The sequence below is a fragment of the Sinohyriopsis cumingii genome, unplaced genomic scaffold, assembly GCF_028554795.1.
Source record: "Sinohyriopsis cumingii isolate HCF-2022 unplaced genomic scaffold, ASM2855479v2 utg000127l, whole genome shotgun sequence".
Classification (NCBI taxonomy): domain Eukaryota; kingdom Metazoa; phylum Mollusca; class Bivalvia; order Unionida; family Unionidae; genus Sinohyriopsis; species Sinohyriopsis cumingii.
In genome coordinates, this window is record NW_028315871.1 from 1 (window position 1) to 26,309 (window position 26,309).

Genomic DNA, 26,309 nt, shown 5'->3' on the forward strand with positions numbered 1-26,309 from the left:
ATACATATTATGTAATGGCTTACGTCTTCATCATCATGGGAACCACCTTAGATTATGTCAAAACTGAAACTTTTGCTTCAGCTGCTGGGTACATCATTGCAGTGATGGTGGTGCAATTACTTTTCAAGATGGATAAACAAGTTTTTGATCCATTTCCAGTGATTTTATTTTGATTGCGAACTGATATAAAAATGTCAGTAACAAAACTCATTCAAAACTGCTGCCAAATTCTCAAAAAGCTCACATATCATTAAACCCTAAAATGATGTCTAATTATATACAAGATTTCCACATTTTTTTTTAGAGTCAAGTTAAAATGCAGCAACAAATAGGTTTTTAAATAAATGTGAATGTGACTTACTCTCCCCTGCATTAGTTTTTAATAATGTGAGGAACACTGTTCCCAATTCATTAACATGAAGGTATCATGTATGCAACCCAAATTATGCCATTCAACTATAATGCACAGGTTAACCAAGAAAAATAGGTCACTGTGATCATGTTCTGGTGAGGTTTTGTCTGATGCAAGGTACCCCTTGACCGAGTTCCCAGGTAGTATCATATCCACATATGCAGCTACTAATCCAGGTCACAAAATCTCAGCAAAACCTTGAAGCAACAAAGTAATAATTGCAAAAATGTTGATCACTGTAATCTATTTTAACTTTGGAAGGGTCAGAATCTTACAATTATAAGACTGACCAGAGTTCATGAAGACTCAAAAGCATAGATCTTGATAGGATGGGAGGAAAACAAAATTCTTACAATTTGGTTAACCTGCCTGTAAATGTTGCTTCCGATACCAGGGTTACTATACCACTAAGCTATTCTGTATGTTGCACAGGTGATATAAAATCACGGACTGTGCAAAGAGACCACAAGGACCCAGACTTGGAGCAAGACAAGTAGCAAATAAAGATTTTTGGACAAGGCACTTTCATATAAGCTATCTAGATGTTGCTGTTTTCTATTATGTATGGATAGATAAATATGAGAAAAAAATGTATACCCCTTTATTACCATAATATTACATTACATTGCTTTTAAGTAGCTTTAAAGGAATAATGTTAAACAAACTCATTTCAATTCATACACCTGAAAATGATATATTGAAATTGCACCAGACAACTCATAAAAGGGAATAAAGCAGAAAAAAAACCCAGCAAAAATTAATGCATTACATCTAAATAATCACTTGCTTATGCTGCAAAAGCTGGTGAAAATAATCCTAACATAAAAAGTTAGTTACTACCTTTATTTTTTTTATTAAGATAGCATATACCAAGATTTAACAAAAGGCTCAAGTGGGCCTGTTGTAGCTCGTCTGGCTTATGCAACTATTTCACCAATCAAGTTTATGTAGTAATATGAGAACAAATTCAATCTAAGCTGTCTCCCAAACTTCTATCATGTTGATTTTACCTAATGTATGATATCCTCAGAGGTTATTTCAAAACATAAAGGCACAATTTATATGTACTGATAGTCTCTTTCTCATAAACAAAGTCATTTAGACCTTGATGATAATAAACCAAACAGGTCATAACTATGGCTTCACAAGTGCAATCTGATAAAAAAATCCATCAATGCTTGGATCTTATTTTAAAAAATTCGGCAGATCTTGACAATGTAAACCCATTATTCTAGTTACGATGAAAGTTATGGTCTCCAGAACGGTAACAATCTCAGCCAATCACACACAAGACTGCCTCATAAATATGCATAGATCTCGCTTAGTACTGTACAGTTCAAGCTTTTGATCTTCATCAAAGATCTGCATGATATAAGCTGAAATTTCAAGTTTGTTCAAAACAGGACCAGAAATATGGTTGCTAGAATAACAACAAGCCTGACTAATCAGATGCAAGATGCTTCCTCAATAATATGCATTGAACTTACTGAACTTGTTTGAGGTCTTATTGCTATAATTTTATCTTCAAAGTTGGATCAAACATAGAGCAGAAATATGACATCCATCATGGCAACAAGGTTAGCCAATCAAATGTAAATCCCTTCATTAAGTTGCATACATCTCGCTCATTATCAACATCAGACATCTTTATGATATAAAATAATGTCTCAAGTTTGATCAAGGCCAGATAAGAAATAGTTTAGTAAATCAGATGGAAGATTACCTAATTAATATGTGTGGATTTTGCTCATTATCAAACTCATCTGAGTTCCTGATGATAATGTAGACATTATTGTTATAATTTTTGTTGCAAATACAAATTCCTAAATACAAGTGTAAATGTCTGATAAACAAATTCTTAACATTTCTATATTTTAAAAAATCTGATTAAGTATCTTGATTTAAAAATTGTGATAAACATATCAGCCATTGTTTTACACTATTATTTCCATTTTTATTTTGTATTCATCACTGATATTAATATTGATTTTACTGCAATCTTCATATTTTAATTAATACTTTGAATTTTTTTTTGCAAGCATATACATATTGTTCTTCATCTTTTCTATAGTAATACTAATGATGATGATGATACTAATATCTAAATTGCTTGCTCTATTAAATGTAGTCAAGGCATGGATATTTTAAATGACAATTATGAATTTTAAACAAATATTACAAAGCATTTTTTTGTTCAAACTGCACTAATTTGGAACGTTCGGCATGTAAAAAACATGCTAAATGCTATATTCTACCTGCACTACATTTTTATGATTCAGATAATTCCTTTACTGTTTTCTCATACCCATTTTCTTAATTTTACTGGATATAGCAGCTGGTATCTTGTATGTGCCAACTTTGTTATTATGCTAGCATCCATATCAAAATCATGCATGCAACTCCATCTACTAAAAAAGTCATCTTTTTTAACACTGCACTTGCTGTTGATGACTTTAAGTTTCCAAATTGAAACTTTTTGTGCCGATAGAACAAGGTTAAGTTTGAAATTTGTATGGTATAAATTAATTAAATAATACTGAGCTAAATAGTAATTGTGCTTTGGCAAATGCTTTTGAAGACAGGATGTATGGTACAATTTCATACTGGACCTGAGGCAAACTCAAGTAAAGCTAAAAAGAAAAAAGTTTCTATGTGTGTACATGTTGAAAACTAAGCACAATGCCATTTTTAACTTAAAAGACAAATAATTACTTGTTGTGCAAATGACATTACAACTTCATATTTATTCTGACCCTTTGTATCTGATAGTAAACAAAGTCCTTAATATTTCGCCATGATCTTGATCCAAGGCAGGGTTCTTTTGCAAGAACATTAAGTACATCTTTTTGCCTAGGTACTTTGAGCATCCTGATGAAACAACCCAAGTGCTGGAGCACAGCATTCCTTTCTTGACTTGTCCAAGGTCTTCGCCAAGTTTTAGATTTGGTGCTTTCATGTCTCTTTGTTGATACTGCAACTGGTATAGTGCTGGTACATATCTTTCTAGATTCAAGACCTGAAAAATATAAATGATTTCTGAGATAACAAAATAATTATGTTGATAAGACTAAAGAAAAACTTTAAACAAAATTCAAACAAGGGACTGATGCTCTATTAACCAGAGGATCATATAATTTTGATTTTTAACGTAGCTTTAGCAATTTTTCAGTCATATTGCTACGATGTCTGCAATGTGGTAGCTTATAGTGATGTCTAGCACTGAGGCATCATGCCACAGGCATGTAGCATGATGTCCCACCCAGTTACATTATCCTGACACCAGGCCGACCATTCCTAACACTAACCTCTTAATGCTGAACGCCAAGCGAGGCAGATGTTAGTACCATTTTTTAAGTCTCTACTAACCAGAGGAAACAGCAACTAAAATTCATATTCTTTACAATTGGTGCCACACATGCCACAACAAATATCTGCAGAAGATAATGGGGGGGGGGGGGGGCAAGTTAACTACATGGACAAACTAATTTATTTTAACTTTAACCATCAAAATCAGCTCAAAAAGGTAATATTAAATTAATACTGGATAGGAGTTTTAAAATACCATTAAGTAAAACAACAACTAACATGGACCTGTTTTGATACCTCTACACCATTCTCATGGAAGCACATTTGGTTGCCTGCTGTAAACAGCAGCCATTTTGGGCTGGTTTTCAGAGTGCCACCTTCATGGAAAACACCCCGTTAGATACAACATTCATTGATGTGAATGATCATTATGTCAGATCACACGGTCAATTTTAAGCTCTAGTCCTAATCTGATATTTAAAGTAACTGGCTCAGATTTTCAACTCTCCAAAAACGAAGCTGCGGATTTTGTTCAGTACTTTCTGGAGTTTGCATGATCAGAATCACGACTATTGAAGCTTCAATAACACAGGTAAGGGCACTGATGTTTATGTACGCATCAGTGAGTATTTATAATTTATCAGCTTCAGGTGATTTAGTCATGGAGACATAGACAAAGAACTGATAAATTTAGAGTGTGAGAAATGGCAGCTATGGTTTGTTATATAGCTTCAAATGCTTGACAGTAAATGAGTTCTCTAAAAGCACATAAAAAATTATTCTGTGAAAAATAATTATACAACTATAACGATCAGATTTTACTCTTAAATCTTTCTATACATAATAGATGTATACCAAAACTGGAAAATGGTTAAAATTGATGTTGAACGTATGGAGTCAAATAGGTAACAGATGTTCTATTTATAGTAAACTGCACTGTATAAATCAGGTATCAACTGCCTACAAAGCCATACATTATATGAGGTAAAAGGTTAAAGTGTTATATATTTATGTAGCACAAGATCACTTAGTGCTGAATTGCTTGAGAAAAGAAATGAAAATTGTGCATTACTTTTAAATTGCCTTATTTTAACTAGGCTTGGTATTATTCATTTCTATATTTAATTTCAATTACTGTGGTATAGGTGGGAATGGCCATTATTCAACCTGTTTTTGACCATCCAGCATGTACAATGGACTTGGGAGCTCCAGATGGCTCAGTGACCTAAATGCTCCTCTTTACAGCTCTCCCACATCTGTCCGCATGGGTTCAACTTTTGGCTTGACCAACATGAGTGTGTAACAAAGCTTGGCAGTAGCTTTCCATGGGTTGGTGGTTCTTCTTCCACCAAATATACTGACTGCCATGTATCATATGCTAGAAATGGTGTTAAAACCAACAACACCAAACCAAATGTACATTTGTCTTGTATTCAACATCATTTCCAGTAACACATTCTCTGTAATGAAATACTTCAAACTTTCAAATTATTGTCATCATCACCAACTTCAGCCACTATTTGCAAAAAGGAAATCATCACCTAATGATGAACCATGTTGATAGTCCGCCATGTGGGGTTGTCTAGGTGGCACATATTTTAAACAAGAATTTGTATAACTGCCTTGATGAATGCAAAGTTAAAACTATAGCAAAATGCTTGTTCCAAAGCCCAATGTACCTATTCAATTAAGCTTAACACCCTTCATGTCAAGCTGAAGTACCCAGATGTAATAGTTCCCTACCTGAAAAACAACATTGCAGTAAGCATACAAGATCTTGACCAGCAGCACAACTTATGTTTTGTGGAATGCCTCAAGGGTTAAAAGATGAATAAAATTCTATACTATGCTGAGTATACACATGATCCTTGAGCTAATTTGTGGGAGTTCTTGCGCTTCACTGCTTTCTAAGGGCTCAAATTCACAAAACTTTTTGCACAATTTGCACACTCATGCACCCTGGCAGCTTCTCTATTTTAAGTAACAAAATGCAGGATGAAAGTGGGGCCTGGGGTCTAAAGCACTCAAATTTACCAATCACTGCCATCTCACCTCTGAGTGGGTTTGAGTCCAGCCAATGTTAGTTGCTTCCAGTGAGTTGGTGGTTCTTACCAGGGGTTTTTGGGGATCTTCCTCAAGCAGTTATAATGACTGCCATGTATAGAATATCATGCATTGAAAATTGGCATCAGACCCAAAACAACAACTGTACAATAGAATGGAAGCAAAACAATCCTCATTACCAAAACAATACATGCATTAGAGGCATGTGACATTTCACAAAACGTCTTCTCAGTACAGAGACTTTGTTAATGGCTGTACATTACAAAAATCCTAATAATTTTATAAGTTCATATTTATTTAAAAACAGATTGTGAAATTAGGGCTGATAAAGTGTAAACTAGCTGTTTTCTTGGATATGTAATCTGTTCCGCTTTTTGTAACTTTGAACTATACATAAACATAAATTGATAAATGGAGAAAGTATTTATCTACATATATACCCTGGAGAAATTTCATTAAATAATAGTGTACAAAAATAGAAACACATTATACACATTATTAAAGTCATCAGCTTTTAATGATATTTGAAGTTTATCCAGTCAACAGTATCTAACAAATCTATTGGTTGATTCTAGTGACAGAAGCTACATATTTTTAATTACATTTTTAATGCAAAAAATTAACATGAATTTCACTTCTGTGCCGTGTACACATTGAAAAATAATGGCAAATCTGAACAGTATATCCCAAGGAACAATATTACCACAATCATTTATAACAGATTATGAAAATTGCAATCCATGATTTGCTCATATGATTTTACCGATCAATCTTCAAGTATAGTCTATCGCCAAACCCTTAACCATGACATCACAAAGTTCTATCCTTATCAATGAGTTAAAAAATTATCAATTTAATATTTTTATATTATCATCACATTTTACCTGGAATTTCTGCATTCTCTTTAAGTTCATCTGAGATCTCCCCTTGCTCCGTTGGCCCATTTCCTGTTTTAATTTCTTCTTTTGCAATATCTCCATTTTCTTCTTCTGGCACAATAATATCTGACAAAATAGTTTTCATGTGATAAGATACAAATGACAGACTTGTATTATTTAATTCTTCTTGCTACTATTAAATTATGATTGATATGAATTAAAATATCCCACGGTGACCTTAAAAATATGGATCATTCTTGATATTGGGAGGTTTTTTTGGGGGGGTTGAGTGCCATTTTCAGCACATGATAGACTATACATGGCGGCCAGTATAATTGGTGGAAGAGGAGCTTGGGAAAATCCCTGTAAGAACCACATACCCCATGAGAAGCTAATGAAAAGCTTTCTCACTGACTCTCATTGGCCAAGGTCGATACTTGATCCCATGTAGACAGAGGTGTGGTGGCTGGGATCAGTAAAGGAGAGCACTTTAGACCACTCAGCCCCCTGGGGAATCATTGTAATTTGAATTCTACCTGCAACACTCACCGAGAAGCTATGTTAATTTATAAACATCTGGTTTCATTTTTGTGATGTTCATAAGACTAAAAAAATGTTTCCTGTTTCATGCAAACACAAAATTAAAACTTAGGTCAGTCAATCAGTAAAGGTGCGTTGTTGCTTTGGGGTTTAATGCTATTTCTCTGCATAAGATAGGCTATACATGGCATCCAGTATAACTTTAAGACTTATCTGCCACCAAAGGCCATTAAATTTCTTTGCCTCAACTCATCCACAGGGACATGGGTCATAACTGAAGAGATCAGCATTGGAATGCCATAATTGTATCAAGAAATTATAGAGAGACATGATGAACTTTTGAAGAAGTTTCCTAATATATATCACTCAAAGATTTGCGGGATGGGGATAAAATGAATATGAATGCGCTACCTTATTCCGCCAGTACAAGTTCTTTCCATCTCCATAGTCATATCTAAACTCCTCACCACTGTCAATATTTCTGGTTGCAAAGAGACAAAGCCTTGGGTAAGAATTGAACACCTCCAATTTCATTTGTGCATTGCACGATTTTGTGTGGTCTGCAGCATCATTCACAAATTGGCACATGTGTCCTCTTGTAGATGTTGCATCTATACTTAAGTAAAATAAAATGCAACTTACAAAAAGTTACATCTTCCAATCCTTTAAATAGATCAACAATCGTAGCAAAGATCTGTCCATGCTATCTACTAAAACCTAAAACAAAACTGTCAAGTCACATTAACCTAGATCCTAGAACTGAATAGGAGATGATGGGAATACCAGCCACCCCATGACATATAACAAGTTCTTAAATTATAATTACAATGCCCACTTGTCTACATCAAATTTTAAGGGACAGATTTGCAAGACACCAGTGGCCTTTTGCCTGATCTTTAATGCATTGAAATAGTTCAATTTTGTACATGCATAATTATGTCTCAGTGCAGATGTCTTTACAATGCAAGTCTTAGAGTGTTGGGCTTTACACCTCAATGATGCTATGGACCACTGCAAGGTGGTGAGTTTGTTTACTGAATTCAGAACATCTGAATGGTCCTTATAATTTAGTCTTAAATCACTTTCATCTGCATTTGCCTAAATAATCCTAATATATGCAGAATGGGCTGTAAAAATACTTCACTATCATACTTTCCAGTGTTAATAGGCAATTTTCTACACCGCAGAATGAATACAAAATTTTCTTAGTCTATGGCATGTATCTAGAGAAAATCTGAATATCAATCAGCGATAATATGCCCATGATCTCTTCTTCCAAGTTTAATATTTGGTGGAAAAGGGGGTCTATTATTGCCAACACCCACAACCCTGGTAAACTGAAATCAGTCTGTGATCTCAGTCATCTTATTTAAAGCCATCCTGAAAAAGTGTTCTTTTGAATTCTGACTAAAAATCAAATGAATGTACCACTAGATGCTATTCTCCGTTTATTTTCAAACTCAGTATGACCAAATGTTAAGTGCTGAAGATCTACTAGGAGTGAAAAAGGACTAACTCTTATTCAGCTAAATTTGGGGATTATGTATAAATAAATTGTATAAAAGTTTAGCTAAAAGAAAATTGCACAAAGAGACTTTCAGTGTAACTTGAAAGGTGTTTCAACATCATGCACACAGCCAGTTAATTTAAACATGCCCCCAAAAATCTAATTTAGACTGTATTAAAGGATTGCAACTATTATATACAACAAATAGTACACAATTCCCAAACAATTTACTTGGCTGAAAGGATTTGTTTTTTGTCTCTGATATGACCTCTACTCTATACCATGTTTTGAATGGCATGCAGGGAAGAAGCCACTTTCACCTGATTGGTTGCACAGGTTAATGGAGCAACTCTGCTGGTGAAAACGTGTATTCATTGCAAGCAAACACTAATGACGATTTTTAACGTAGCTTTAACAATTTTTCAGTCATATCGCTACAATGTCTGCTTGTGGCAGTTTATAGCAAACATTAATGAATCAAAGCTTAATTCCTGATTATAGTTTCCGTTTCCATTCAAATTTCCAGCTAGCAATACAACTTTCACTAAACTAATTGCAGAAATTGGAATTTGTACATTGAGTCATTTCTCATTTGCAACATAAAACAGATTAAAACAGATAAAAAAGGCCTGTTTTATGCTAAACACTAAATAATACATAAAAAAAGATATTCCCACATATAGCACTCATATTATCATGCAATTTTAAGGTTGAAGCTATGTTCTGATTCAAGGAACAATTTACTCTCACATGGAGAATTTTTTGGTGTTATCAGCAATTTTCTTCTATTTGAATTTCTCTCTGTACTCACTGCATGAGGTTTTAATTGTATACTTTTTAGCCCACAAATCCTTGCAGTTTCAGCCCTGATAACTGTATTAAATCTCAGATATATAATAATTATATTAGCTGAAACTTACTAATGTGTCTTCTGATGATATTTAAAGCCAGAGATAACATCTGTTATATTTATGATTTCGTTGTTCCCTGCTATATCTTTTCTCCCTTCTCTCAGCCTCTGTGTCAATCCTTTCCCCTACATACTCAAGTAGAAAATCACCTCTGTTGAATGCCACATTTGCAAAGACACCATAACCTATAATGGGCAAAAGGCAAAAGCAATAAATTAAAAATTAAAATAAGCATGCAAAGGTGTTCCTAATAACCAAAGCTTAAAACTAGAATTTTATGAGGATATATCTTGTGTAATAAAATGAAGCATTATTTTGTAAGGATGTTATACATAGTTCAAAGATCCGATAACCTGACACCCGGGACGTCTCTAATTTCAGATGAGTGAGGAGCTCATCCAGCTTATTGAAAAAATCTAATTTTACCTGACAAAGCTCCAATTATGCTGATGAAATGTAGAAATTTATTTTTAAGATGTTGACCTGCCATAACATAGCATGTCATGCTAAAACCAGGATTTCTATTCCCAAAACCCCTGACACTTTATGTTTAAAAAAAATATGATTTTAAGTAAGTTTCGAAAATAGAACAAAAATAAATACTTCAGCATACGCCCATTACATGTAACATGTATAAATGGTAAGCAGTCATGTCTAAATTTGATGTAAAGCTCCTTCTGGCAGTTTAAATAAGGCAATTAAATGGCAAAAATGTCAGGTATAAACCACTATTGCATGATTAACTGGCTCACAATAGCTAATGTGGTGCATTTGAAGACTAGTGGGTGATCCCACTGTGCTAATTTGCACAGGCAAAAAAGGTCACAAAATGGAACAACCTAAAAAAGGTAAATCAAACAGATGCTAGATGCATGTAAAAAGTGTTCCAACTGGAAAATGGGGTCCCATCATCCCAGCCACACAAGGTTGAAAATGAGGTCCCATCAACACTTAAAATCGGGGTCCCAAATGCATATATAGTTAGAACGGGGGTCCCCAGAATGCAATGCCTCAAGTGCAACAAAACGTGATCACCATGAAAATGGATAAAGCACATGACTAGTGCTGAAAGAACACAAGGCCTTAAATGATTCCTGGAGTTTTATATTATTTTGTTTTGTCTCAACCACTTACAAGATAAATTCAAATTATTCACCAACATAACCAGATATATATTTGTTTTGAACACATCTTGGTCGAACCCAGTTTCACATCAATGCTGGGTCTGATTTTTGGGTAACAGGTGCTTAAGCAATGTATTATAGATTACTGACAAGTTCGTGAATGGCAACAACTTTTCTTTTGAAGTCAGATTTTACCCCATATACATAAAATGAAAAGCTTGATTACTAAAGTTGCTTGAATAGTGTTCAAATTTCGAAGGTGATTTAGGAAGCAAAGCAAGCAAAACTAAATTTCAGAACTCTTTCTTTGACAGTTTTCTTTGTGAAGCATGCCAGCAAAAGGGGTGGGGGGTGGAGGATTTGATTCTGGACACGTATGGCAAACAATTTATTGGCTCATGATGTCATTTCTGTGTGTACCATCAAATAGGAGACCATCTTTATGTTAAGATATTCGACACATTGAATTCAACCTTCCAATTAGTTAATTGACCTATTCTTTTCATTATGATTTTATCAGTGGAATAGATTGGCTGACAGACAATAATACACACATGCTTGTTTTTTGAACAGTTGCTTTGTATTGTTTAAAAGATTAACTATCTGTACTCGACAGGCATTTAATTGTAATCCAGGCTTGTGGAATTTTAGTCAGGGCTTGTGATTATTTTATAGCCACCATCCCTGGGCATTTGTTGAAATTTTTAATAGGTATCTGCTTTAACACAAGCAATAATTTAAGAAAGAAAAAACAAAAAGTGTTCAAACTGGAAATTGGGGTCCCATCATCCCAGACACACAAAGCTGAAACCGGGGTCCCATAAATGCCAGTTAAAATTGGGGTCCCAAATGCATATCGTGTATGCACAAATAGTTTAATTCCCATGAATACAAAATGAAAATTGAAAAAAAAGTACAATATTGTGATTTAAATCCCAAATAGTGCTAAAAGTCTGATCACAAATCCAAATGTACAAGAAAGTGTTAAAACTGGAAATTGGGGTCCCATCATCCCAGACACACAAAGCTGAAACTGGGGTCCCATAAACGCCAGTCCCAAATGTATATTCTGTACAGTAGTCCCCCTCTTATAAGGCCACCCCTACTGCAGCAGGGTAGTGGCCTTATAATGAGGGTGATGATAAATGTGAATAGTAAATACATATGAAGAAAGTCACAAATACATTTAATTTTAAAACATTTAATAATTTCATTAAAATATCACATGCAGGTTGTGAAATAAATGAAAAACTGTTTCATCATTTTCAAAAGAATGTTATGAATAACCATTATTATAGTTTTAAAACTGTCTTTATAATTATGTTACAGATCACATCATCTGTCACTCTGTTGGTAACAGTCTAAAAAAAAAAAAAAACAGTTTCGTCACAATTAAAAATATCCTTGCTGTCATATCCCCTGCATATATCATTTAGTCTTTTGTTCCAATCTTCGAAAACTTCATTATTAAGATCTGCTGATTCTCCACTAAGGACAGAACACGTAATATTGTGTCGCACTTAAAATCCGTGCAACCATCAGTTACTTGCAGTAAAGTCCTCATATCCCAATTCAACTGACAAAATTGTTGTCTTTTCTTGTCATTCAAATCAGGATACAAACATCTCCTGGCTGAAACAATCTTCCCTTCTCCGTCCATTTCACCTTCCAACTTCTGCAGAATCGTTTCCTTATCTTTCACGATATTGTTTATCTGAGTCTTTCCAACGTTAGTTTTCTGCAAGGTTCCTCGACACCCCCCCGAACCTCTTGGTCAGTTGAATTACTTTCTCTTTTAAACTGATTTTTCTTTCCTCGATGACATGTTGATCTTTTTGCAGTAAGTTATTCATGTTGCCAACTACAAAACTGATAAAACAATTTTTTATGCATTTAAACAAATTGCCACTTGTTTTTAAAGTAAGTGATCTTGTCACGTGATTTGTTAGTCGCAGTTCGGTACCCTACTGTTTTTATACATTTCTTCACACTAAGTGAGTGAAGCCAAAATGGCTTCGATATGTACCATTTAACATCACGCAGATTTGACCTCGCGGCCGTTAGGATGTAATTTTGACAATTATTGTCAGTAGTATTAGCAACTAATTATCAAAGTGAACATCTTACTAAGAGAAGCCATAAAGACTATCAAACCATTTTCCTGCTGACTTGTGTATTGTACATCAATGCTGCCACTTCTCAGCTGTTATTACTGTTCAATAATTGCAATCTTAACAATTATCGAAGTGACTAAACCAGACATCTTATGATAACACAGCTGTAAGGCTATTTGGATTGCATGTACTAACCCTTTCATATGGATTAAAATTTTAGTCTTTCTCAGCTTTATGGAATAAATGTGGCTCCTTGTGAGGCGTAAATGATATAATATTAACCTTAGTGGTACATGTACTTTAGTCAACACTTCTTTCAGTAACGAAAACCTGACATCGGGAAACAGAAATCGGATTACTTAACACACGTTATGAATAAAATACTGGTTCTGGATACATATCAAATAAAATGCATACACTTGTGAGGGGTAAATTTTATATTATTGCACTAATATGCTGGCCGCTTGTCGCGTTAGGCAGGTGGCCTTTCATGAGGGGTACTTTTTACTTTTGAACACAAACTCGTCAGTGCCAACGGATTCTGGCTGTAAGGAGTGGGTGCCCGCTGGTCAGGGGGGACGTTCAAGAGGGGGACTACTGTATGCACAAATAGTTTATTTCCCTAGAATACAAAATGAAAATTGAAAAAATGGTACAATATTGTGATTTAAATCCTGAATAGTGCTAAAAGTTCGATCACAAATCCAAATGTATAAAAAAGTGTTAAAACTGGAAACTGGGGTCCCATCATCAAAGCTGAAACTGGGGTCCCATAAATGCCAGTTAAAATTGGGGTCCCAAACGCATATCGTGTACAGTAGTCCCCCTCTTATAAGGCCACCCCTACTGCAGCAGGGAAGTGGCCTTATAATGAGGGTGGCCTTTCTAGAGGGGGATGATAAATGTGAATAGTAAATACATATGAAGAAAGTCACAAGTACATTTAATTTTAAAACATTTAATAATTTCATTAAAATATCACATGCAGGTTGTGAAATAAATGAAAAACAAACTGTTTCATCATTTTCAAAAGAATGTTATGAATAACCATTATTATAGTTTTAAAACTGTCTTCATTATGTTACAGATCACATCATCTGTCACTCTGTTGGTAACAGTCTAAAAAAAAAAAACAGTCTCGTCACAATTAAAAATATCCTTGCTGTCATATCCCCTGCATATATCATTTAGTCTTTTGTTCCAATCTTTGAAAACTTCATTATTAAGATCTGCTGATTCTCCACTAAGGACAGAACACGTAATATTGTGTCGCACTTAAAATCCGTGCAACCATCAGTTACTTGCAGTAAAGTCCTCATATCCCAATCAACTGACAAAATTGTTGTCTTTTCTTGTCATTCAAATCAGGATACAAACATCTCCTGGCTGAAACAATCTTCCCTTCTCCGTCCATTTCACCTTCCAACTTCTGCAGAATTGTTTCCTTATCTTTCACGATATTGTTTATCTGAGTCTTTCTGACATTAGTTTTCTGCAAGGTTCCAATGTATTCTGGCCGAAAGGAGCGGGTGGCCACTGGTCAGGGGGGTACGTTCAAGAGGGGGACTACTGTATGCACAAATAGTTTATTTCCCATCAATACAAAATGAAAATTGAAAAAAAAGTACAATATTGTGATTTAAATCCTGAATAGTGCTAAAAGTTCAATCACAAATCCAAATGTATAAAAAAAAGTGTTAAAACTGGAAACTGGGGTCCCATCATCCCAGACACACCAAGTTGAAAATGGGGTCCCATAACACACTTAAAATTGGGGTCCCAAATGCCTATAGTGTATGCACATGCTTAAAACTGGGGTCCCCAGAATAGTGACTCAGTTGCACAAAACCCCAATCACCATGAACATGGATAAGACACATTATTAGTGTTGAAAGCACACACGGCCTTAAATGATCCATGGAGTTTTATATTATTTTGCCTTTAGTCACATACAAAGTAAATTTAAACTTACTCACCAACATAACTGGATATGTATCTTTTTTCGAACCCATCTTGATCCAGCCCCGTTTCACACCAGTACTGGACCCATTCTTTGGGTGAAAGGTTTCTCATGCCAGACTAAAACAAAATAAAGGTCCAATAAAGTGTCAAACTGAACTTAAAATCTTCTAACGGTCAGAATCCAGAATTATCTGCATAATAGACTAGTCTATATTTCTAAAAGATTTCATAACTGGTGGCTATAGCACTTATTGGGCTATAACTTATTTTAAATCACGTGCCCCCAGCCCCTTTAAATGTGTATGAAGTCAAGTAGGTTACAAAATAATAGGTGTTCTATGTATAGCATACTTCACTGTATAACTTTGCTAAAGGTGTATTATCTGCCTACAAAGCCATATATATGAGGTAAAGGGTTAATTATGCATGGTATTCTGCTTTTTCTACTGTTAGGGTCGTCCATTTAGTACGTACGCATGGTGGGGGTGGGGTGTTAACCCAAATGTGTATGCCTGCATATGGGGGGGGGGTGTCACTGATAATGTACGTACGCATAGGAAACGGGGTGGGATAGTTTTGAAACCTCAACAATGATTTGTCTAATATGTAACCTGTTTGACAGGGTTCACTCGGTGTTTGAATTTTAGCCGACACTAAACAAACGTTTTAAAGTTACGCATTTATTTCTTTGATGCAGCCAGATATTCTGTGGACTGATTTATTAAACACGTTAATATTATTAATCCTTGATTGTTTTTGCATGGACTAAATATAGGCCATTCTATAGATCGGGGGGGGGGGGGGGGGGTCACAGTTGCATCAAGTGTATGTACGCAGGGGTGGGTAGGTAAAAAAGTATGCATGTGTACAGGGAGGGGTCAAGCTTTGCCAGATTTTTGCGTACGTACTAAATGGATGGCCCCTTATGGCTCTATTGTCTTTAAGCAATAAAAAAAGAGTGAAAAGCAACAAGTGTGTGTGTGTGTGTGTGATTTGGTTTTTCAATGTAGCTTTAACCCTTTCATCACTGTAGACCGGTTTTCTGGTCATGGGGAAGCAAGTCCATAAACCCTATGGTACACGACTATATATATTTTGGGATACCTCTAATAACTTCCTTCCTGTAATGGAGATATTATATTTGGATTATCTCGTGTTGAATACAACTAGAAATCTTTAGGCAAGAGGACACTTTTTGAGCATGTTTTCCGAATGGTGAATTTATATTCAAAATGGTGGAATTCGATGCAAGATGAGAATGAAGTGTCAAATTATGAATTATCAAAATATTTTGCTGTTGTGACCTAATACAGTTGATTGAAAATGAGAGAAACCATCTGGACAGGCATTTGACTGTGCTTGTGGGTGACAGTGATGACGATGAAGAGGACTTTGAAGGTTTTGAACCAGAGGAAGTGTGAACTCCACGTATTTGTTCTGGACGAAACAACTGGATTTATTTCAGCTTTCTGGGAGAGTTGGACCCATCAGAGTGTTAGATGGCTCCAGAAAAGCTCTTGAATACTTTCAAATCCTTGATTTAGATGAAGTTTTTGAAAATAATGTTCATGTAATGAGGCAAATAAAAAATTGCTTCTGCATTTTACCTGTTGTGTTACCTGTTTGCAACTGTATTTTAAGTTACAATAGATCTACATATTTTATTGAATTAGTTATACAATTTGACTTTTAACCTTTATTTTGATACTTAATCCATCCAGATATCTTTAAAATTGGCAAAGTTATGTTATTTCAAAATCCACAGGTCATTTTGCTTTAAAGGTCCAAAGTTTCTTAATATGTTTAGGGCTCTATGCCTGCAAAGTAACTTAGTGATGAAAGGGTTAACAGTTTTTCAGTTCTACCCAGTCACATAATTATATCGAGCCAACCAGTCCTAACACTGATTTCTTAATGCTGAGCACCTAGCGAGGTGAATAGCAACAAGTTGTGTCAAATTCAACAAATAGTTCATTTTCCTAGAATGCAAAGTGAAATTTAAACAAAAAATTTAAAATTTACAATATTGTGAATTAAATCTCAAACAGTATCTAAAACAAATCCAAATGTATGATGTTCCAATTCAATTCCAGTGGTATTCCAAATAAATTCCAATACTGAATGTGTTGATGTGCCAAGTCAGAGAAAACTTGGATTATGGCTTGGAGTGTGGTGATGTGCTAATAGTCTTTTGATGTTTCACAGTAATATAATCCAAAATGTTCTCTGAATTCACTACAATTCCAAATTAATTTTGAAGTTCAAGATTATTACTGAGCATTAATTTCAGTGAATAATAATTTGAAATAAATCCAACCAAATTAAAACCTGAACACAGCAATAAGACCGATTTTGCTTCAGATGTTAATGCAAATATGCACAATTTTTCAAGTAAACAAAATATATAAAAGCTAAGACAATAATACAGCCAGGATGTAGGCCAGTTTCCTTTAAGAAAAACATTTAAAGTTGTGCACAAGTTTAGGAATTTCCCAGTGAAAAACTATTGTCTTTCACTCTGAATCAAGAAAACGTCTACTTCATCGATAATGATCTGAACATTTTAATCTATGATCTTAGAGAAATATTATCTATGTATCATGTTGTTTAAAAAATAAATGTCATTGGTCAGGTACAGCATTAACTTGATTTTGGACAAGTACAAAATACAGATATACAATGATATATAATCATTAAGAAAAGCAAGCAAACAAATATACATAACCTGATAACATTACATGTACATGTAAATTTCAAGACACCCTGAATCGGGGACTGACCAGTATTCCGTCTGTTTTTTGTACATTAAACTCAAATTCAATATCATTTTCAGGCTCAAATGGTACATTCATGAACACTTCTCCAATAATCTGAAGTACTTCAAAACTTGAAAAATCAGTCAATAGCCAGTTTTTCCCCAATAAAGATGAACCATTTGCAGTTTTCTAGGTAGCCTTTATTTAAACATGCATTTGTAAAACTTCCTTGATGAATGCAAGGTCAAACTATGAGAGATTGATTGTTCCAAGGTCAATCAAAATTAGTTAAGAACCATTTATGTCAAGAACAATGAAGCGTCATGACAAGAACCACAAGACTTCTACTGGCAGCATGACTCACGACAAGCACTCTGTATAATGTGCAAAGTTCATTTAAACTACTGTATATACTTGTGCATAAGCAGAATAATTTTTGGAAAAAAATAAAAGCCTGGAGAGGGTTGGGCAGCTCATACATGGGCCAAAGTATATATCTGAAAATGTTACTTTTTTTGGTTGGTTACCATAATGGCTGTAAATCTTCAGACATGAAAAGATAAGTATTTTTTCTGCATCCCAAGATTTACATGCATGTCCAAAATAAAAACAACACTTTTAGTGTCCCAACACTTGTAGACACAAAAAATGTCATGACAAAATTGTCATGATTGGCACAGGTCAAACAGCAGTGACCAGATCTTTCAATAACCACATCAATAAACTGTTATAAACTGCTATGATTCTTTTTGTTATTATTTGGAATGTATGTATTTTCTGATTTCTCCAACATGAAATTAAATAAAGGCAAAAAAAGATTTCATAATTCTCAGGCTGGTTCGAGCCAACCCAGAAGACCTAGCTGGTTACAATATAGTAGTACTAAATATGTAGCATTATAAGTAATATTTAATTTAATAAGAGTAAATGAGCTTACATGACCATGCTGACATGCACTTTAATTAACTTAAGAGTAATTCATGTCCAGTTCATTGGAATTGTTAATTAGATATGTCTCATGCATTTAGTTATTAATAGTGTATGCAAATTATGTGAGCAGTCAACAACTGAGAAAATGGAGACTTAAGGTGTTAACATCCAACAATTACTGATTCAAATCTAGTCTACATGTATCAATATACCTCTAAAGATAGACTTATTTGATGAGTGTCTTTGAGTATCATCATGACATCAGTTTCGGAGCAGCCATTGTATTTCATTGATATCACTAAGCTGATAATGCAGTTTTCGTAAGTTTCCTTGACAGTTATGTCACACTTTGCTGCAAGTATAGAAAATGCTTTGAGCTTGTCTAAATCCCATAAATATATACATTATGCATAACAATGACCAAAACAAATCAAATTGCCTATTACACTTTTATACCCATTCAAAATATCTTTACTTTTTTATAATGTCAGTGAATTGAAACCCTTGATGCAACTTGTTTGTTGCTGTCTAATGAATAAAAGAAGGGGACTTCTTATCTCCGCCGACTTCACATTTTGTTTATCCTATAGAAGCCCATTAATGAAATATCAAATTCACTGTTGAATTTAATGACACTGTTTTGTTCTTTCCTAATTTCCAGTACTGAATAAATATAATATATTGAAATCAATATATTTTCAAAAAGATAACTATTTCAATTTTGGTAAATTAATATTTACGTAATATTAGAAACAAATCTGTATCAAATGCCAAAAAAAATACAACGATGTTCAGGAGAAGAAAATACTGATACATATTAAGATTATTTATTGTAATAATCGCCATTGTTGCCATTTCATGTGGTCGTACATTTCTTATATCAATAATGACCACAAGTGGTGCTGTGATCAACCACTCAGAAACAGATGATGTTATAAACAAGGAAAGCAAAATGCGGTACCCATAAATAAACTCACAGAACAATGTCTGCAGCAATGAAAAGTTTAAAATTTAGATATACCAACAGGGCTGAGCAAATCCCATAGCCCGACGTCCCAGACATGTCATTTTTGAAGTCGGACAAGTAAAATTTTCCAAGTCGCAAGTCCGGGACGAGTGCTTTTTAAAAAAGTCGAGCTAGTCCTTATGTTCGTGCTTTAATCACTATATGCCTTTATTTGGCCAATCATGCCCTCTGGACATCCTAAATACTTGATTCTACCCCTCTTCGTGTATACATTTACATCCTATTACCGCTTGACTGCATATTGGGTTAAGCAACCAAATTATCGGCAAATCAAAACACGTCAAACAAAAAAAGCAAGTATGATCAATTAGCAATGTTGTAAGCGGTTTTGTTGCAATGAGTTTACTCAGTCTAGATCATAACGTATGCCTCACTATGATTTTAATCCAGCGAGTCCGTGTAATTAAATTAATGAAAGGTACTTTAACGACATCAGTGTTTGTTTCCTTTATGAACTGATTAAATGACAGTAATGATTCTTTAATTAAAACCGATTATACAGATGATTAACTTCTATGTGCGATATTGTGTTTGAAGCAAAACAATTACGCTAATTAATGAGCTGTTTCAGTTCGTATTTAAAAGAGAAAATTGATGTTATAATCACTTTAGAAGTACATGTAGTTGTCAAGCATGCTGATAGTTACTCTGTGGATAAAATGAGTTTGCTAAATTATTTTCACAAGTAAGGTAACAACGACGATTCGGCGAAGGTAAATTTGTTTGAAAATGGAGGGATAAAACGTAAGACGGATGTGCAGTAGCTATTTCTGAGTGTGAACGAGGATTTAGTTCAATGAACTTAACCAAGACTTCTTTAAGAAATTCCTTAAACCAAAAGAGTTTACAAATGCTAATGAACATTTCTGCAAATGGACCAGAGCTTGGGGACTTTAACCCAGACACAGCTATCAACTGCTGGCTTAGTACTGGTGCAGGTGGCAGACATATACATGGACATATTTTCAAATCCATCAGCTAAAACATATATACATGAACCTGAAGAAGCCAAATGTATAACAACCAATGTTTTTGAAAAATTAAATTCTTTTAAGAAATAATCATGTTGTATATCGTTTTATTTTTGTTTTTCTATGGATTAAGCACATACGTCTCATCAAATTTCGGCAAGTGATTACCATTTTGGGACCAGTGAAAAATAAGGTGGGACTAGTGAATTTTCTGGAACCACTTGTCCTGGACTAGAAGTAAAAAAAAAAATGTGCTCAGCCCTGTTGGTACAGGTATAATGATTCTTCAAAGTGTAAATGAACTTTTAATCACACATCGTTTATGAAGTATTCCGCGATTTGTTTAGGGCTCAGAAACATACCGGAGGATATACTGGAGTGATTTGAGTAATAAGACGAGCCGGACAATGACGTGAAGATTCAATCAGAAACAGACGCAGATATCATTCGCTATGCTGTGCGGAACTAACATATAACCTTTAGCCTCACCGAGGGTATCGTAGCTAGGATGGGTCAAAAGAAACTCAGATTTGGGAGAATTGACGCAAGCCCGATTCAATTCCAATTTTCACTGGTTGCCATGGAGCAAATTTTACTTAATCACCGGTTGAACAAACTGGGATTTTTTAACACATTATGTAACATGTAAGGTTACATTAGTGTCTACTTCTTAATTGAGGATGCTTTATTTTGGAAATGATGTAATTCTCCTTTACAGCGTCTGCTATAAAAGCGGGAGCCTACATTAAGGTATTGCTTTATGATATAGTTATTGTCGACCTATGTATGCTAATTGTACCACGTAACTCCCCACGTCAGTAAATGGAGGCGTAAGGGGCTAAAGTGGGGATTTTGGTTATTTTCTTTACTAAATGGTTTTACCGAATGCTTATTTTTTCTCGGACATGTCGGCTTAAATCAATCTTCTTATTTTCTTAACAGGAACGAAAACTTCCCATACTGTTACGAGTTATTATCACTATGGCAACAATTGGTGTGCGGCGAGAATTGGTCTCTAACCAGTATAACACATAACAGACACACTTTAAGTTAAAGTTTAACACAATTTATTTATGACTGTTCTCTTTGTATGAACAGCATATAATATGGCATTTCTTTTGCTGCAAAAGCAATAGTAATAAATATTTGACCCACCATTTTTTAAAATTGTTTTATTATTCTTCAGATCGAAAACGACGAAATCTATTCAAATTCAAATAATATTGCGCCCTGCAAATGTTTTTAGCCGGTAAAAGTATGAACCGTTCAAAATCAATATCAAAATATAATTTTTTCCGCTTGAATGAGCATCAGCCTGATTACAAAATAACGCAGACATAGTTAGATTACATTTTAAATGAAGGCGTATTAACAAAAGTCTTTAGAAGCACCTACCTGCACCAAATTTTCCGAGATTTTCTTCTCGCCAGGTCCCATAGCATGGTGCCGGAAACAAAAGACACGCATGCGCGAAGACGGGATTTCCAATTTTGTGGTCCGAAGACGGTACGCTTTTTTTTCGGTGTGAGATCATAGCGAAGTAAAAGGTGAAATTGGGGTCAGTTTTAATAACTATTTTTTATAATAAAAAAGGGATAGTAGATTTTATTTTTATGGTTTTCAGAACTGGGGTCTTTTGTAACTGGGGTCTTTGCGTGATGAGACCCCAGTTAAGGGGGAGAGTGTTAAATAAAGACCCCACTCTCTACAGAACACACACGCACACACACACACACTCACACACACACACACACGCACACACACACACACACACACACGCACACACACACACACACACACACACACACACACACACACACACACACAGAGGGAAGAGGAAAAAACAAACCCCAAATATACTATCAACACAGAAGGGAGATAATGCAAACCCCAAATAAACTATCCACACAAACGTACGCGAACGCATACAAACCCCAAATATACTATCAACACAGAGTGAAGAAGAAAAAGTTTTTTGAAAGCACCTAAGCCCTCACCTGCAATGACCAACTCTGCCAAACACCTACACCCCACCCCTCCCCACCCCCACTCCCAACACTACAAAACCCATTTAACCCGTTATTGTATGGCATCAGTGTGTGATTTAGGAAACATCAAGACACAAAATGATGGATGAATAGACTGACTATTGTTTACCGACTTGCATGCCTAAAGAGCGTGCGTGAAGGAAAACATCCTTCCATTTCAATTCTAACTAAAACATGATCCAGAGGGATAGAGAGAGGTGAAAGAGCACAATTTCATAAAGTGTGAGTAAAAACAAAACACGCCATCCTTATTATACAATGTCAAGACCAAGAGACACTTACGTTTTCTTCCTGGTCTATTCTCTTTTAGAAGGTAGTATGAAATTTCACATCAGGGCCAACGCATCGGCTCACATTGTCAATTTTTCCATTTCCATGTCTTTACTGGCACAAGTTCTTCATCATCTTCAATTTCTTCTTCTTCTGAATCCCTCTTCTCTGTTTCGTCTTGTTTTTGTTTCTTCTCTTTTCTCGTAGGGCACTCTGAATTCCAGTGTCCTTTCTCCTGACAACGATATTAGGTATCTTGACTTTTGTCTCTCTTTCTTAGACGAAGCAGGTATTCTGGAGACAAATACCCATTTACCTTTGCAGATATAGCAAACTTCATTAGCACTTACACACTTTCGTTTGACTCTCATCAAATCAACGACCAAAAGAGTAAGTTTTGTTGCCACTTTCGCATGTGAATTATGCTTTCGTATGACTTTTAGCAAATATTTGACCAGCAGGTCGATCTGTGCTGACTCTTCCACCTTCTTGATCGTTTGAGAGCGGAATGAATACTCTGACGCTAAGACACTCTCCTTATATACAGAGACCTGCCGCGTATGTAACCTAGTCAAATGTAATTTTGCAATAAGATGAAACGATTTCATTGAGGAAGTAAAAGGCAATGATGTACCGTATCACCTCACACAAAACCTGAAGTGTTAGTTCAAATCCGTGTCAGCGATTTCGAAGACGACATAACTGGGCTTTAATCAATGCTCTCCAATTATGCCACAAAACCACGAGTCCTGATTCACGACAAAAGAAATTTCGTTCGGTCCATAAAAAATAGTATCACATCTGAGAAACGCAAAAACGAACTTCCAGAAAACTGAGAACGACGGCTTACACCTACAACGTAAATGTATGAGTTCAAGTAGTGCGTAAAACTTAGTCAAATTATATTTTTATAGTCAAGAAGAAACGATCTCTTTTCGAAGAAGAAAACAGACACCAAACGACAATGGCGATCCGTGTCACACAACACTTTTCAAAATGTGTATGATCAGAGGTTTGTTCTAGCGATTTGCACGGTTAAATTAAATGTTGATGTATTTTGCAATAAGACGGACACAATTTCCATGGGATCGCCCATGGTACGATTGTTCGTGCATTAGTTTAATTTTTAAAAATATTTTTTTATATAAATCGCCTATAGGATAGACCCAGTAAAGCATGGCCATTCTCGTCACTGTCTGAATAGCTACTCAAGTCAATTCGAAGCGAACGCGGTAAGAAAATAAGTATAGCCAATGAAATGGCTTACAACGGGTGATGCATTGTTTTGTTCTAGGACTGTGTGGCATAATAATCCCTATGTTCTTGCGTTGTTACCATAAAATGCAGACACTGAAATATGAACTTACAAGCCCTCTTTGTGAATGTGTGTTGTACCATTTCCTCTTACCACATCAAAATACTGAGCGTCACAGTATTGGTTCGCGTTTTCAAGCTGGCCATTTTTTATATCTCACTTAAACATTTCGACATAAACACTCACACTCACATCGGTAGAGTCAGAACAGACGTGTTACAGTATTGAGGGGCATGTTATCTTTTTTTTTCAAACTAATAAATTTGGGGTTTGTATGAAGTAAAGAACCGAAAGTGCAGTGAAACTCAAGGATGATGACCCAGTCTGTCTGTCTATTGATGCGTGTATTTACTTAAGAAGAAATATGACCTCTAAAACACAAAGAGATACGGCAAGCATGATTAGATTAAACACAACGATGTTTTTTCCTTCACGCCCGTGTAATTTAGAGTGTCAATCGTCTTTGAAGACAAACTTGGTCTCCTTTTGTAGGGCTTGAAATAATAAAACAAGCTGAAAAATCTTAAGCACTTTGCTATAGATAATTTCATCAACAGACTAAACAACATAAATACCGTTACAACAATAGAAAGCCTTAAATCTTCTATCAAAAAGAAATGCATGAACAAAATTAAAGATTAACGATAACTAACCAATGAAACCGAATTTAACAAAGGCAATGACATGTGAATAAATGCCTCTCACTTTGGAAAGGTAGGCGAATGTACTCTGCCATGCACCATCAACTTGAAAAAAAATTATAAACAGAGAGAAACCTGAATTCAAAATTCAGTTGGTTTTTTTTCTTCAAAATTATTTCGTTTCTGTTTTTCTTTTTTCTTTTTGCAACAAATCTAAGCACTAATATAGAGTGGAAAAGGGAAAATGCACATACAAGCTTTGATATTTCTGAAAAAATGAGGGGATATTCCTAACGTTCATAACCACCTATATATGCTTGGACTTGTCTGTGACTTATCCACAAAACAAGATGATTTTCGCTCTAATGGAGCATGTATCACTGGTTTAATAACGCACCGCGTGATTTTTAATTACTCCTGGGAAGGAAAGAGAGCCTCGTCCCCCAGGCTTTTATGTACTCACAGACTATTTTTAAATTTAGCCACTCAGGTGTAGGACTAACTAGTCCTTAACAACCTGACTGAAAGGCTTTACACATGAGTGGGAATTGTCTCACCACACACTCATTTTTCTGTCCGAGCGTGGTAAAGGAGGAAAAAAGGTGCTCAGCAAGACAGCCATGGATGTTAAGTACTCACCAAAACGATAGCCCGTACTTATTTCAAATCAAGTCCCGTTTTTTGCTAATCGACAATAATAAATACCAATAATGCGTTAACCACCTGTGCACTTAGTTCAAATCTAACGAGTCTGTTAAGTTTCCTAACATATCTGTCTAATATTAGTAATTAGTGTACATAAAAATAGCCATACTGATCTTTTTTAAATTATTATGTCTAAGCGACATATACCAGTTTGGTCACTGTTAGGTTTAAAAAGTTAAGTTTGTTGCGGTGTTCCAATGGGTCAAGTTTGTTTCGAGAATAGTTTAGTCAAGGAGGGATACCAAGCCAAATATGGTTCCCTATTTAATAAAAAGCAATCTTTTGGAGCCCTAAAAAAAGTCTGTTTTTTCTGTTAGAAGGTAACACGTCTCTCTTTTGCTTTCACGTTCTTTCCCGCACTCCTAGTCTCATGATTCTTGATATCAGGAAATGCGTAGCCATGATGGGTGGTAATGTAAGCAGCGGCTTCTACCAGTTGACTGAGGGGGTATCCAGTGTAGGTTTGTCTGTAGAATTGGGGAAGAACTCTGACCCCTAATCCCCATTGAGAAGGTCTTGGTTTAAAGGTGTCTAGAGATCTGTAGGCAACGTATTGTATGGCTCTAATAAACTGCCCTGCTATGTTGACGTCATACAATGCTTCATCTAGCCCCATTTCGGTGTACTTTTCAACGAGGGTCAGCGTCCCCCTCCTCCTCCTCAACCGCCTCAATTTCCTTTTCTGGTTCTGATACTAATTCTTCAGTTGAGGAAGATAGTTTCAAATCCGCTGCTATGGTGTCTGTCGCTGTTATTGTTGTTGTGGTTGTTATTTCAGCTGAGATTGCCTGTAGTATCGGAGTGAGAAAAGAACGTAGTGCCTCCGAT

At 35.3% G+C, this 26,309-nt stretch overlaps 1 protein-coding gene across 4 annotated transcripts; it reads right to left on the reverse strand.

Annotated features, from left to right (window-relative positions):
• Window positions 1-29: 29 nt before the first annotated feature.
• Window positions 30-22,187, reverse strand: LOC149774824 (uncharacterized). 4 transcript variants are annotated; one of them, XM_089944646.1, is made up of 5 exons: window positions 21,898-22,187; window positions 18,717-18,856; window positions 14,833-14,935; window positions 9,628-9,803; window positions 7,675-7,811 (listed from the first exon to the last, which is right to left on the reverse strand). In XM_089944646.1, exons 1-4 carry the CDS (start codon window positions 22,034-22,036, stop codon window positions 9,649-9,651), a joined length of 537 nt encoding a protein of 178 aa, XP_089800772.1. In that variant the 5' UTR covers window positions 22,037-22,187; the 3' UTR covers window positions 7,675-7,811; window positions 9,628-9,648. The 4 variants fall into 4 exon arrangements, with proteins under 4 accessions (XP_089800771.1, XP_089800772.1, XP_089800774.1 ...); XM_089944647.1 differs by having other exon boundaries at window positions 7,689-7,816; XM_089944645.1 differs by lacking the exons at window positions 14,833-14,935; window positions 18,717-18,856; window positions 21,898-22,187 and adding exons at window positions 30-3,428; window positions 6,667-6,786 and having other exon boundaries at window positions 7,612-7,811; window positions 9,628-9,797.
• Between the last annotated feature and the right edge of the window lie 4,122 nt (window positions 22,188-26,309).